Consider the following 14,160-nt stretch of genomic DNA (forward strand, 5'->3'; position numbering starts at 1 on the left):
GTTGGTGACTTGTCTCAATAACTGATATGATCCTCTTACACAAACTCACAAAAATATTGTCTGTAAATATTTCTTTATTGCATTACAGTTTCTTTATTTCAAAATCCAAAAGATTTTCAGTGTGTTTTAGCATAAATTTTTAAAAATACAAAAAGATTTTCGACAGCTGATATTGGAGAGCTAATTTTCAAAATTCCAAGCGCTAAACACGATGACCATGTGGTGAGGGGGAGTCTGAGTTTGAAATCAAAATGTTTTTTAAAATATAATCTTACAATTGGTTCATCAAGATTCTTAACGAAAAATCTTTTGATTTGATCTGAGGGAGTGTTTGAGTTAGTGCATATATCTCTATGTTTGAAATGGTTAAATGTGAGAAATTTACTGTGAGGTAGAGATTATGCAGGTTAAATATGAGCTGGGATTGAAGATCCTGAGCTGGAAGAGAGCCAGATGACGATCTTGGAATCAAAGCTGTGTGAAAGAAAGCCAGGTTGATCGATCCCGAGAAGCTTATGTTTTAAGAGAGCCAGGTTACGATACCTGAGGATTCTGAAGACAAAGTTTAAGCCAGGGATAACGATCTTGGACCTGTGAAAGCCAGACCACGATCCTGAAGCAGATGATGCTGAAGAACTAAAGGAATACCAGCACATTGTTAAGGGGAGTCTGTTGATGAAGATAGAGACTAAGCCCAGAGACTGAACAAGACTGAAGATGCGAAGACTATGTAACATTCGTCAAATTGGGTTTCCAAAATCCGACCCGTTTTGAAATCTGGATCCTAACCCTTGAAACCTCGGAAAAATTTTCGCGACATAACTCACTGTTGAAGGATTTATTTATCAAATAAATTCATTTATTAAATTATTTCTTGTACTTTGTGTAATACTCTAAAATTCAAATAATGATAGTAATAATGGTACAATTTAAATTTGTTAAGTAATGAGTAATTGGACCAAATAAATTGCAATCCTTTTAAATGCAATCATGTATACACGTTTAAAAGAATTTGCCAAGATTTAAGTATAGCCTTGTATAGAAACATAATATTGCATAATGGAATAGACAATCACGTGAAATCTGGAAATTGATTGCAATCCAATATGTCTTTATTTTTTTACCACACGTCCATAATAGTCTTATGCCCACTTTAACACTTAAGTCTCATTTTGTTTTTTTTTTATTTTTTTTTAAAACTCCTTTTGCCGCCCAAAAGCCGATTACGCGTACAGCCATATTTCCAATTATCTTTCGCTGATTTAAAGGTGATTAATATCAGTAACGCGTTTCCGTTACATTCAATCAATCAAACCGTTTCCATAATTTGCGAGACTTTCAAACACTATAAAACTGAAGCTTTCTTCACCGATTTACCGACACAACTCCGCAACATTGTTTCGCACATCCCTCTTCACTGTTCGACACCCTCACAAACCCTTCATCCTCTCGACACCTACCATTCAAGTTTCCACATCACTTGAAAAACCCACACACCTTCACCACATCTTTACGCTCAAACCGCATACTCGTCGGAGAAGTCGGGTCGTCGCTGTAGAGTTACGGGCCTCGCCGGACCTGCAAGTGGCCGGACACGTATCCACGCCGGAGTTCGCCTGAGTTCGAGACGTCGCCAAAGAACCGAACGCCGTCGGAGTTCACGTTAACTGTTCGGTATACTCTTTTTCGTAAACCCTTTTTGTTCTTATTCATGAACCAAATAAGAATTCAAAACATCATTTACCAAACATCAAATTTACTAACAGTGGGTTTACTGTTCAATGGTTATGTTGTTTAAGGAAGGGAATTAACCCACTGTTATATTTGAAAAGAATTATAATCTAGAATCATCACAATTTTAAAGAACTTAAAAATTATAGAAGGGTTTAATCCTTACGTACTCTTATCAATATAAAATGGGTTATCACAATTCTCACTTTCATGACTTAACTGGTTAAAAACTGAACTTGAAGCCATATGGGGTTTTGTAGATCGAATATCACTAATCAACGCAGTAACAGTTAGTTAATGTTGGTTGGTTCTTTTTTTGAAACTCATTTTCCTTTTCCTTTAAAGGACCCTTAAAGTCATAATCTATTTTTTTTTATTTTTTTATTTTTTTTAGTTCTTCCTTATTTAATTAAACCATTTAAATTATTAACTCATTATACATTCTTTTTAGTAATTCATTATCATTAACATATATAAATAATTAAATTATTGCATCTAACTAATTAATTTGCAAACGATAAATAATAAGGAATATTATTTAACTTATACACTTTATTAACTAGATCATTACGTGACATTTTTACGTCTAGGATAAACCGTTCGCTCTCTTGGAAATTTCTAATCTTTACTCGTGCGTTATTACAAGAAAACGCAACGCAATCAGTGTGAGTATACTCGATCCCATTTTCGTTTTAAACACTTTTGGGTGTAACATTTATTCTATAAAAAAATACGCAACGTTTGAATCTTGTTTTTATCACACTCTATCCACATTTAAACATGAAACAATTTGATGCTTGTAAACTCATATGCTATGCAAGTTGAACGTGTTAATCTCAATGTCCTTGAGTCTTGGGGTATTACGATGTTGAACGATATTTGAACGATGTTGAACGATATTGAACGATGTTGAACGATATTGAATGGCAAAGTAGTAACTTGTATCATTTTATTCATGTTGGATGTGAGCACATTTAAACATTTTATTCTACTATGTTATGTATCAAACTTGTATAAACATTTTATTCATGTTTGATATTTGTTGATTTTATTTTAATACATGTTGCAGGTTGATAGTCAAGATGATGAAAAGGGTAGTTGCACGGTACCCCTGACCGCGGAAGGGATCTCCCTTCCCAGTTCACCACCCGACAAGGATCCCTGGCGGCAAATACCCATAGCCATCAAAGAGGGGTAAGAAACATGTTTCGAACCCGAGACCTCGAGTGTCCTCGGTCCGGCTTTAAAGCGGGTGTCGGTGGCCACCAAAGTGGCACTAATGGGAATTGAACTTGGGTCTCCATTGGAGAACCCAAGTCACTCCACCACTAGGCCACTTGTGGTGGTTAAGATGATGAAGGAATCAAAATAGGATGGACTAGATACCCATTTTAATAATAAACCATGTATTTGAATTTAGTCATTTATGAAATTTGATTTAATCTATATTGTCATAATTAGTGTTATGATGCTTTTGAGCGATTTGTTCGTCTCATCCCGATGTATCCGCCATCGGTTGGGGTGTGACAGACTCGACACGTAAGACTCGTCAACATCTGAGGGGGAGTCTGTTGGTGCATACATCTGTCGACTTCGTCTTGTATCGAGTCTTAGACTTCAGGGCTCGTAGAACGAGAAAATGTCAAGTTTTATGCTATGTAAATGCTGATTTCGCTCCAAAGGCTAATTCCGCCTGAAATGTCAGAAGACACTTTCGAGCGGAATCATGAGATGCTAATTCTGCCCCTAATGTTATGTCATTCTGAGCGGAATCATGCCCACTATAAATAGGTCGTTTAGAGCGAAATCATGTAACTGTTCACTGATTCCATACCGAATTGCTGCCGGTGTGAAGACTGATTGTATTTGTGATCATATCAATATAATCAGTAGTTAAAGTGAATTGCAAGCTGTTTCTACCTTTGTTTCTTGTTTTCCACACCTGAAACAAAGTAAAACTCCTCTGAACGACTCATTCGGGTCAAACGCACGATCCTAGACTTCGTCTTCAATAACAATTTTTGAGCCGGACCCTTTCGTTCCGCTCGAGCTAACATTTTTGCCTTTATCACTACCAGTCACCACCGCTACCCGAGCCAGAACAACATTCACAGGAGCCGAACCTGAACCCCCTTGACCAACGGAACCTCCCTGATTACCTGGAGCCTCGGGTTCCCGTATCGAATAAAGATTTTCCTATACAATGTTGAGATACGGAGGGTCACCTTTCAGCGTCCTAGTGGCCCGGACATTAAGCTCTTTGGAGTCAAAAGACTTCAGTCTCAACGCTTCTTTTAAGCCCATAGCTGCACCAAAAAATAAAAGCAATAAATAATATCTACAGTCCGATCCGGCATAAAACTTAAGAAATGAGCAAAATAGACGAATAAAACTCAAGAAACGCCGTATCAAGTTAAAAACACGACTAACCCTTTCCGTTCCACCTAAGGGTGGGATACCATTCCGGTTGGGCCCACATCGTGCTGATCCGTCCCATGACAAGAATGTGTTCCGGAGTCGCATAAAGATTTGTGTTGTATTCAAAGTCTTCAGGAAGAGAAGGTGGGAGGCGCGATCTTTTCAATCTCCATGTCATCTCGGCCGGAATACAACGGTCATCGACCCAAAAGAAACGATCCTTCCAATCTTTTATATTGGTGGTAATCCACGAGTAGGCGAGTAGCAACAAGAATTCTTATTCCTAACTTCGAAGGTGTACCAATTGCCAGATCGATTCAACTTGTAAAAAGCCCGGAACACATCCAAATCCGGGTCGGAGCCCAAACCACGACAGGACAACTCGAAATGACACACCTTGGCAAGGCCGAAGGGGTTCATTTGAGAAAGATGAACCTCGTGAAATAGCAGAACGTCGATCAAAAACTTCGTCAGAGGAAGACGATAGTTACAGTAATCAAACAAGCGAGTATAAATCCCTATCTTCCCCGGGGGGAAAGGATAAATAGGAGTATCCTTTTCAGGGAGAACGGGATGTAAAGAGGCAGGAATCGCGTATTTATCAACGTAATATGCTAAGCCATTTCTATTCAAAATATTAAAGCAACCGGATAAGTTGTTTTTATTTGCCATTTTATAAGGAAGATACTAACCTTGTTTGGAGAATCGTTTCGCCTCAGAGACAAAGGAAGAAGAAGATAAAACAGAGAAGTAAAAAACAAAAGTTACTTTCTCTCCTCCTTTTATAGGGGCGTGCACCGCCTCAAGAGTAACCAATAAAAGGGCGACACGTCACAATAAGTGATGTAAGTCAAGAGTCACATCGACTAGGGTAAGATAGGGTAACTGACGGTCACCAAAGCGAAATCACCGCCAAAGAAATTCAAAATTCAAAAAATCGGGAAAACTAGCGGTAAACAAAAACCCCGAATCACAAAAACTTCGCCATGTAGTTCAAAACTTTTGCTAAACAAATGCTCTGAACTAGGGGGACTTGATGAGGATATGTCCTTGGTCGGACTGAATGCCTGGACAGCGTGTAACCGGACCGAATAGCTAAAGGAATACTCGCACCTAAGCACCCTGGAGGGAACGGACCGATCCCTTGTTCCGCCCTAACTAACCTGGGGACAACAGCATTAACTACCATGATAGTGACTGGTCCGACCCTAACTAACTCGCCACGTCAGCATACCCAAAAACTATAAATACCCCGCCAAGACTCCAAGCCAGGGGTAATCGCTACTTTCTCTCTCTAAACTCTCCTCTCTCTCTCTCTCCCTGACCTATTCCCTCCTCACAAATACTTATTCTCACGCCCGAGCTTGGTCACAGAGAGGCCCCCCTCCCTGTGACGAGGCTAACGGTGTGCTTGTTTCCTTGTGATCTTGCAGGTTCTTGCCAGGACCTCCGAAGCCAAACCCTAACCAGGTCGGACCAACTGGTTTTGAGTCTTCACAGGCCGTATCCGAAATTCACACCCCTAATCTTATGTATTGAAAAGTTTTGTTATGAATTATAAAAGAGTTAATAGCCAAAATGGTCCCTGAGGTTTACTTACTTTTGCCACTTTAGTCCAAAATCTAAAATTTTTAAATCTGGGTCCCTGAGGTTTTGCATTTTGTAGCCATTTTAGTCCAAATTTCAAAAACCCCATTTTTTTTACTGTTGCAACCAGCCTATTTTGTCCTTTTGCGCAGGGGTATTCTGAGTTCTTGATCTGAGTTTGTTATAATAACTCATAAAAATGACCAAAATACCCCTGCACAAAAGGACAAAATAGGCTGGTTGCAACAGTAAAAGAAGGGAGTTTTTAAAATTTGGACTAAAATGGCAACAAAATGTAAACCTCGGGGACCTAGATTTAAAAATTTTGGATTTTGGACTAAAGTGGCAAAAGTGAGCAAACCTCAAGTACCATTTTGGCTATTAACTCATTATAAAAATAACATAGTTTGATTTGTTTAATTAAAATTAGTTTAAATTCATTGACTTCTAAACAGGGTAGGCTCATGGAGTGTGTAATGTGTTCAACCACAATGGACCCAATTTACTTTTTCTTGTTTTGCTGAAGTAATTTAAAAAAAAAAAAACATTCTTTAATTATTATATACAATCTTTAAACACAAAGCTAGTGATGGAAGGGTTGGTTATATCCTCTGTATGCCATAGCTTTGGTTATAGTTGCGGAAGTCGCTAAACGCTCTTAAATCAGTCGACTGGGGAGTTGTGAGTACGTGAATATCAATATAAATAAAAAATACATGTTCATATAGTATAATATTTCAGAAAATTATATTCATTCCTTGAAAAATGACATTCATTGTTCTTTAATATGATAGACATATAAATTATGTTTTATTATTTTTTAAGTCGAACTCGGTCCGAATTGACCAACTAGATCCGATTCTGGCTGAGGTTAATTGTATTTGATCGATTCCAAGTAATTAGGCAGAGTTGAAGAAAATCGCATCGCCAACCTACCTTCTAGCGATTGCTCGGCGAGTACTCCGCCTTCTAGACTTTGTTTTACAACATCTGGTAAGGTCATGAGTGCAAAACTTGTAGCTCCACTTTTTTTGCCACTTCTCCTCACCTTTGTAGATCCCCAAGTTTTTTAAACTTTTATACATATATCTATACTAATTTGGTCTTTTATGTTTTAAGTAATCCGGTTGGTTCAAGGTTCAACTTAGTTAGACTTCAAGCCTAGCCCGAGTTAGTAAAACTTTGGTTATATATGCAACTTTCTATTTTAAGGACCCATGTTTACTAGTTGCACAGGGCATTCGAAATCTTGGGGACGACCTGCTTTTAAAGCCGACACGTGAGAGATGGTTAATCGAATAACCAAATGGTTTATAACCTAAACCAATCAATTATGAGAATTTGAAATCCGAAAACACAATTATAGGTTCAACTTAGCCCAGAACCAACCTGACCCATGCTCACCCGTACCTACTAATATTGCTTAAAAGTAATGTTTACTCATCCTGTTGATCAGTACATCAATTTCCAAGATTTGCAAGGGGCTGCAAGCTTAAAGTCTAACAAACAAATATGAAAAAAAAGTCAACCATATTTACTGACTTATTGACATCTACAAGTCAAAAAACATGATCTTTATCTCCTCCTATGTATTTTGTTCAGGACCTAGGGACACAACTATAGTTTGCTTCACTAGGTATAAATGTTTATAATGGTGATAAAAAAAGAACTAAAGTCAAAGAATGTTAATATCCATCCATGGCCATTATTGTAGGTATTTGACCATGATTCACAAAGTCAATCTTGTTCAATCTCAAGCAGCATAGCACTTTCTCTGGTAATTCTTCTGGCTTTTGGGCCTAAAATTTTTCCAAAATACACACATTCTTAAATCACTTTACTATGATAAATCATATATCATTCCACATTAATAAACACAGAAATTGGTTACTGTTTGTTGTACCTGAATTGTAAGGCCCAAGTTCAATATCCCATTTTTAAGGCGATCGCGAAATGCTTCTAAACCTTTCCTTGCTATGTAACTAAACCGATGAATGTCAAGGTCAACTTCAAAGTAATTTTGACCCTGCATAAAGTAAAAGTCAACAGGTTTAGGAAAATTGGATTTTCATAATCCTAACTTTGACATATTGGCTGACAACACTTCCAACTAAGAAAATGTTTTGTGACAGTCCCAACTTTTAACTTATTTTCACTGAGCAATCTCATACTAATTAAAAGTTAACCCAATTAGTGTGGCAGTCCATGTCATCAAAACTTTGACTTATTTGCCACATAAGAGTCCACATCAGCAAATCTTTGACTGTTTTACCACATAAGCAGTCCACGTCAGTAAAAACTAATTGGATTAACTTTTAGTTAGTATGGGATCGTTGAGGGAAATGGGTTAAAAGTTTAGACTGTCACAATATTTTCGTAAAGTTGGGATTATTTAAATCCAATTTCTACATATTTATCGTGTAAAGAAAAAACACATATGAAATACTGGTACCTGATAGAATTTGTGTTGAGGGCGCGAAAGGACGGGTTTTTCGTTGTAGGCATACAAGAGTTTCTTTTCGGTATTATTGGAAACAAGCTCATCGGGGTTGACCACACCGACCATGATCTTTAGCCTTTCTCTGAAAGGTACAACTGAGTCTTTCTTGAAACCTTTTGCTTTTTCCATTTCGTCTTCAACTAAACTCTGGACATCCAACACGATGGCATAAGAAAACTTGAAATATATTTTCTAAATATACTTAGTTGTTCCAAGTAAATATAATAGGAAAATCATAATCTTAGATACCTTGATCAAGTCCTGAAATTGAGGAGACATATCTTTCTCACATGTTTCAGAGAGTTTGAAATATAGAACAAGGCTCAATCCTTCGCCGTCACTGTCACCAAGAAACATAGGAGTAGGATATGTAGGCAACTGTAACAACAACCAAATAAACTTCTTATGTATAAGAAATTGATCCAATTAACTATGTAAAAAAACAACCTCAAATGACTAAAAAGAAGATACAATAAACCTGAATATTGACAATGAGGAGAGAAGGCAATTTGCCATCTCCTTTTAAAGAAGGAAGCTCAATGTGTTGAGCAATGTGGTTAACTTTTCTTGGGCACATAAAGAGGTCAACACCAAATGGAGTATAAGGACTATAATTCGGGGCCGCGCTTTTCCTCTTGTCTCTGCAAACAGGTAACGAACCGATGTCAAAATTCGGCTTTAAGCAGGAAAAACCATCATAGCATAACTAATCTCGAGTTAAGATAACCTAAGCTGTTATGTGATTAAAATAATGACTTGACAGCTGACGTGTCGGTAACTTTGACCAAGTTTGACTTTTTGATGTGGCATGTCAGTTTCCTTGAAAAACTTTGATAGATTTTTCAGAAATGTGTTGTTATCTTTTATACAGTTTGGCATTTGGTTTATGTTGTATGCAACTAGTATTTCTTATAAGGTAGGTAAGAGAGGTCAGTAACATACTTGAAAAAGGATTCACTTCGGAGATTGAAGCATGAAGGGTCAATTACAGACCAACATCCAGGAGTCGGTTTCTCATCTGTAGAGCATGGGATCAAGAGTCCTGCTCGGGGACGATAAAAGAAGTTTCTGGAAGATTCTGCATAATCCAAAATGTGTATGATAAATATTACAGCATCTTGGTTGGTGTGAATCTTTTTTAAAACAGATAATGTTAGCTGTTCATTAGAACTTTTGAACTGGGTGCATGTCCATTTATTTAAGTTTGACCGGACGAAAATTTGAGACATAAATCAGCATACACTAATAAATCATTAAAATCTAGCCGGTCAAAAAGATTCATTCGTGCTCGTTTGTTAGGTTAACTGTTTTATCAAAAATATATGTATCTATGAATTTAACTGTACATAGATTTATAATTTCTATTCATCGAGACTTTATATAAATGAATATACATGAATATACATAGATTTATATAAATGAATATACATGAATGAAAGTAAACCTTAACGAACAAATTATCAAAAGTTCACAAACGTATACTTTTCTTGGTGTTTGATTATTCAACTAACCATATTGTTCATGTTTTTTTTGGGTAAAGACCATATTGTTCATGTTCGTTTATATAATAAATAAAGGAACAAAAATGAACTTCCAATCAATAGTTTGATAAACGTGTGGTTGGCTTATAGCCTCGCTAGAAGAGCGTATTGAAATATACCATATTTAGCAACTTTTCGTTCTGTATAAAATCCGATAATATGTCCTAAAAACGAGAAAATACGCTTACGGATTTCATTGGGTTCTTCCCCATCAAGTGAAGCTCTCTTTAATGAAAGCTTGATAACTGTTGATCTCCTTGTCTCAGTCTGTGTACCTGCATCCGATTATTTGTAATTAGATATAGACTTTGCAAGTAAAAAAATTAGTATAAAACCGTAAAATTAGACAATCATATCTATAAAAAATAACTGTAATCAATTTGTAACCATCACTAGAAACAACATACCTATGATGACAACATCATCTTTTATACCATTCAAGCTCCCATGATGACAGTCTAAAATCTTGCTCAAGTTGCTAGGATCACCGATGTTTCTGGATAGCGGAATTTCATAACCTCCAAGTCCATTTTTGTGCAGCATACTATCTGTAATGTATCACACTGAATGAATTACATGCCCTATGATGCATAATAATAAATATATATATATATATATATATATATATATATATATATATATATATATATATATATCCCTAAATTCTATTTAACCAAAAAAAAAAAAAAAGTCTGCACTCTGCAACTACCTCCTTCCACACTACTATATTCATCATCTGAATCTGATTCCTCAAGTTTGCTGACAGAGTCAAACCATGACTCTTCTTGACATATCACTGCAACCAAGTGTTTATTATGTCATTGGCATACTAACTTTTAAAAGGAAATTATTTTAAATAATAATGAAATTAATAATAAAGAAGATCAAAGCACCATTTGCATCAATTTGACTCTGGTGCCATTCCATTTGAGTGACTTGAATTGTGGAACTCGACGACGACGTCGTGCTTCGCGTACACGTGGTTGTTGTGTGCACAATTTCACTAACAGCAACACAGTTGCCTGTTTCACTCTTCTTCTTTGGCATGTCATGTTTACTCATCTTTCTAGCATGAATATGTCTTGGTATCCTCGTATCGATTGTTTTAAATCGGTACGACGCACACTGTCCCATTTTTTCCTTCCCTGGTGTAACAACAAGGTGATCATGTAATCCTCAAAAAACAGGAAGAAAAAAAAAATGTCCAATAATTAATGACTATTTAATTATAAAAATAAGTAAGCCTCAAAATGGGAAAAATAAAAAAGAGAATTTCCAAAAGGATACACTGATAATAACAAGAAATTGCTGTCAACAGAATCAAACAAAAATGCATATCAAATGATATTGACGCCCAAAATTATTTAAAAAAAAAACACTCACAACTGTTGTTTAACTAATAAAATATTAAGTTTAAGTTACTACACTTACAACAATGAGAACCTAAACACACAAATTAATTATTTGTTTCTTCAGCAGGATTTGAATTTCATTACATGAAGTTAAATTTTGAAATATGATAAATGATGAGTATAATCTTAAAAACTTAAAACAAATCATCACAAACAAACATATATATGTATATGTATAAATAGATATGCATAGAGAGAGAAACCTGTAGTTGTTGTGAGAATTATACTTATTACACCATCTCTCTTTGGTCGGGTCGGATCCGGATACAGGCTTTTTCTTTGTTGTGAGTAAAGTAGCAGAAAATGAGTGTGTAAATATATATGTAGAGGAAGAGTTCAAATGATGGTCTGCAACATCATCATACTTTTAACTGACATTTTCAATTTTCAGTCCTCCTTTTATTTAAATGTGGTCAAATAAGTCCCTTATTAAGTGTTTTTTTTTTATTTTTTAAATAAAACTTCATTAAAACACACTTCCGACCCAAAAGGGCAAAAAGCCAAACAAAAAACAACACCTCCGACCCAAACGGGCAAAAGGCAAATTACAACATATACATAGGATACTTACACCGCTCTTTCCAACTAATATTTTTACAAGAAGATCTATTTTTAACCCATCCAAATCCTCTAGACTTAATCTCAGCCAAAATATCTTGCAGACTTCTCCTGCTCTGCTTGAAAACCAACTCGTTCCTACATTTCCAAATGCACCAACACGAAATAATCACCAACCCAAGAATTAACTTTTTCGCTTTCTTACCCATCTGAAGAGAATTATGAATATCCAGTAAATCCTTGAATTCAAAAGCGAAGATCGGGGGGATGTTGCACCACGCACTGACGGCCGCCCACACCCGAATAGCCACCGAACAAGCCGTGAATAAATGATCCACAGATTTTTCATACTCGTCGCAGAAAGAGCACATAACCGTAGTAATATCCACGATTCTTCTTCTTAAATTAACTCTAGTAGCAAGTCCCTTATTAAGTGGAATTGAATTCATGGTATGGGTGTGAATAAATGACTTCATAACTGCTGAAAGAAAATTACCATTTGTTTTTATTTTATTTTAGTCAAGTATTAAAATGTTGGTTAGGTTTACTTTGACTGAGTATAATAATTTGGTTGTGTTGTCTTTTTTAATTTAAAAGTTATAGTTAATGTGTCGGTTAATTTGGCCGAGTGTAATGTTTCGGTTGTTAAAATCATCTATGGTGTTCAAGAGAAACTTTGATATGTGACAATAAGGCTGCGAGGTATGGGGATCGTCCCCGGTTCGTTCTGGTCCGGCGCCGGGCCAAACACCCCCCCCCCCCAGCTTCGTCCTCACCGTCCCTTTCCAGATGTTGGTGCCGGTCCACAAAAGGACAAAAATCATCCCTCCCCCTCTCTCACACACCTATACATACAATATATACATATACGTTTTAGGTCCATCCCCCCATTTCCATACCTCCATCCTCTTTGTCTCATCCTCACACCCATCCTACGTGACGGATCATCCTCCAAGGGAGGACCATCACCATACCGCATAGCCTAAGCACATTTTAACTATCATATGATGTAAAAAAAATAGAAATGAATACTGCAGACTTAAAGCTATTATTATTAAGTTAACTTACAATAGTAATCATTAAATCCATAACAACTCCAAAAGAAAGTAGATGAAGCAATAACTCATCAAGTCAACCTCTTGGAAAATGTGTTGAACCATAATTTTGACATTTATGTGAGCTCAAGACTCAATGTGTTTGAACGTGTTTAGTATTCAATTTGACATTAACACCAAGTTGAATAAGATAAATACTTCTTAAGGTTAAGATTAGAATATTTTATTACTTTAATTGCACAAATTGCTCATGTGATTTGATCATACTGCAAACTTAGTCCAAACATCGGTGCACACGTTGTACATTTAACCCTCATCGTTAATACCCATCGGGTTTTTTTTATGATAGTCTCATGTGTCATCCATGTGAAGGTAATTCAGTCTTTCAAATTGCAAACTCTAGTAAAATATTCCTCTCTCTACACATTGTCGTTTGTTCGACTTCCTTCAACAAGCCATAACGTTCGTTCGACTTCTTTCAACACACACAACATCACACGTCATTGAACGTTTATATAGTTTATATAACTAGTGACCTTTTTCAAACTTTAGCTTTTATTAGACTTCTACTTACATATATTCCTTAGGGTGAGAGGGGCCCTCTCTTAGACCATATGTAATGGGGCTTTATAAGGGCATGAAAGATTTTGATAATGCCCTTACACCATTACTCATGGGCATTATAGGGGCATGAAGAGTGAGGGGCATTTCTATAATGGGTTGAGATCCTGTACAAACAGTGCTAATTATAAGAACCGTAAGAACAGATCTGAACCATTGTTAATTTAAATCAAGGGTTGATATTGATTATAAATAAAACTCTTATAATTAAAAATTACTACTAACAAATTAGGGGTAATTTTGTAAAATTGCTAGTCATTTGACCATTTTCTATTAAATACAAATTCCACCAAGGTTTTTTAAACTAAAATAACTTTTATATACTTCATTATTTTTTTTAAAAATATATACCATAAAATCAAGTATTTTTTTATCTTTAATATGAGTACCATATTGCTATACCTTTTTGTATTTATAAAAGTGTTTTTTAAAAAAAGTTAACAAAAGGTCTTTTATATTTGTGCTAATAAGGTGCTGATTATGTGTTAATTACAAAATAATACAAACAAACACCAAAAGTAGATATAGTCAGCACATCTGGTGTGCTGATAATGGAGAACGATTGAAGATGTTGTGCTAATGTCGTTTATGTTGATAATGGAGAACGATTCGAGGACGATGTGCTGATAATGAAGAACGATTAATGATGTTGTGCTAATTATATAGTGTTGTGCTGATTATATTTTTTGTAATTATTTTTAATTAGTTATAAATAAATATGGTCAAAAAGTCTAAAT

At 35.9% G+C, this 14,160-nt stretch overlaps 2 protein-coding genes and 1 long non-coding RNA gene across 3 annotated transcripts; 1 reads left to right on the forward strand and 2 right to left on the reverse strand.

Moving 5' to 3' along the window:
- Window positions 1-1,310: 1,310 nt before the first annotated feature.
- LOC118489254 lies at window positions 1,311-2,848 on the forward strand. The gene is made up of 3 exons (XR_004886921.1): window positions 1,311-1,674; window positions 2,322-2,396; window positions 2,801-2,848. It is a non-coding gene; the product is annotated as an uncharacterized LOC118489254 (long non-coding RNA).
- Window positions 2,849-7,247: 4,399 nt separating this feature from the next.
- Window positions 7,248-11,504, reverse strand: LOC110923561. Its single transcript, XM_022167637.2, has 11 exons — window positions 11,393-11,504; window positions 10,671-10,922; window positions 10,487-10,573; window positions 10,185-10,325; window positions 9,966-10,052; window positions 9,179-9,314; window positions 8,715-8,877; window positions 8,486-8,614; window positions 8,189-8,383; window positions 7,640-7,762; window positions 7,248-7,535 (listed from the first exon to the last, which is right to left on the reverse strand). Exons 2-11 carry the CDS (start codon window positions 10,909-10,911, stop codon window positions 7,422-7,424), a joined length of 1,416 nt encoding a protein of 471 aa, XP_022023329.1. The 5' UTR covers window positions 10,912-10,922; window positions 11,393-11,504; the 3' UTR covers window positions 7,248-7,421.
- Window positions 11,505-11,734: 230 nt separating this feature from the next.
- Window positions 11,735-12,196, reverse strand: LOC110924045. Its single transcript, XM_022168087.1, has one exon. The coding sequence runs from the start codon at window positions 12,194-12,196 to the stop codon at window positions 11,735-11,737; it is 462 nt and encodes a 153-aa protein (XP_022023779.1).
- Between the last annotated feature and the right edge of the window lie 1,964 nt (window positions 12,197-14,160).

Source organism: Helianthus annuus, chromosome 17 (genome assembly GCF_002127325.2).
Source record: "Helianthus annuus cultivar XRQ/B chromosome 17, HanXRQr2.0-SUNRISE, whole genome shotgun sequence".
In the NCBI taxonomy this organism is placed as follows: domain Eukaryota; kingdom Viridiplantae; phylum Streptophyta; class Magnoliopsida; order Asterales; family Asteraceae; genus Helianthus; species Helianthus annuus.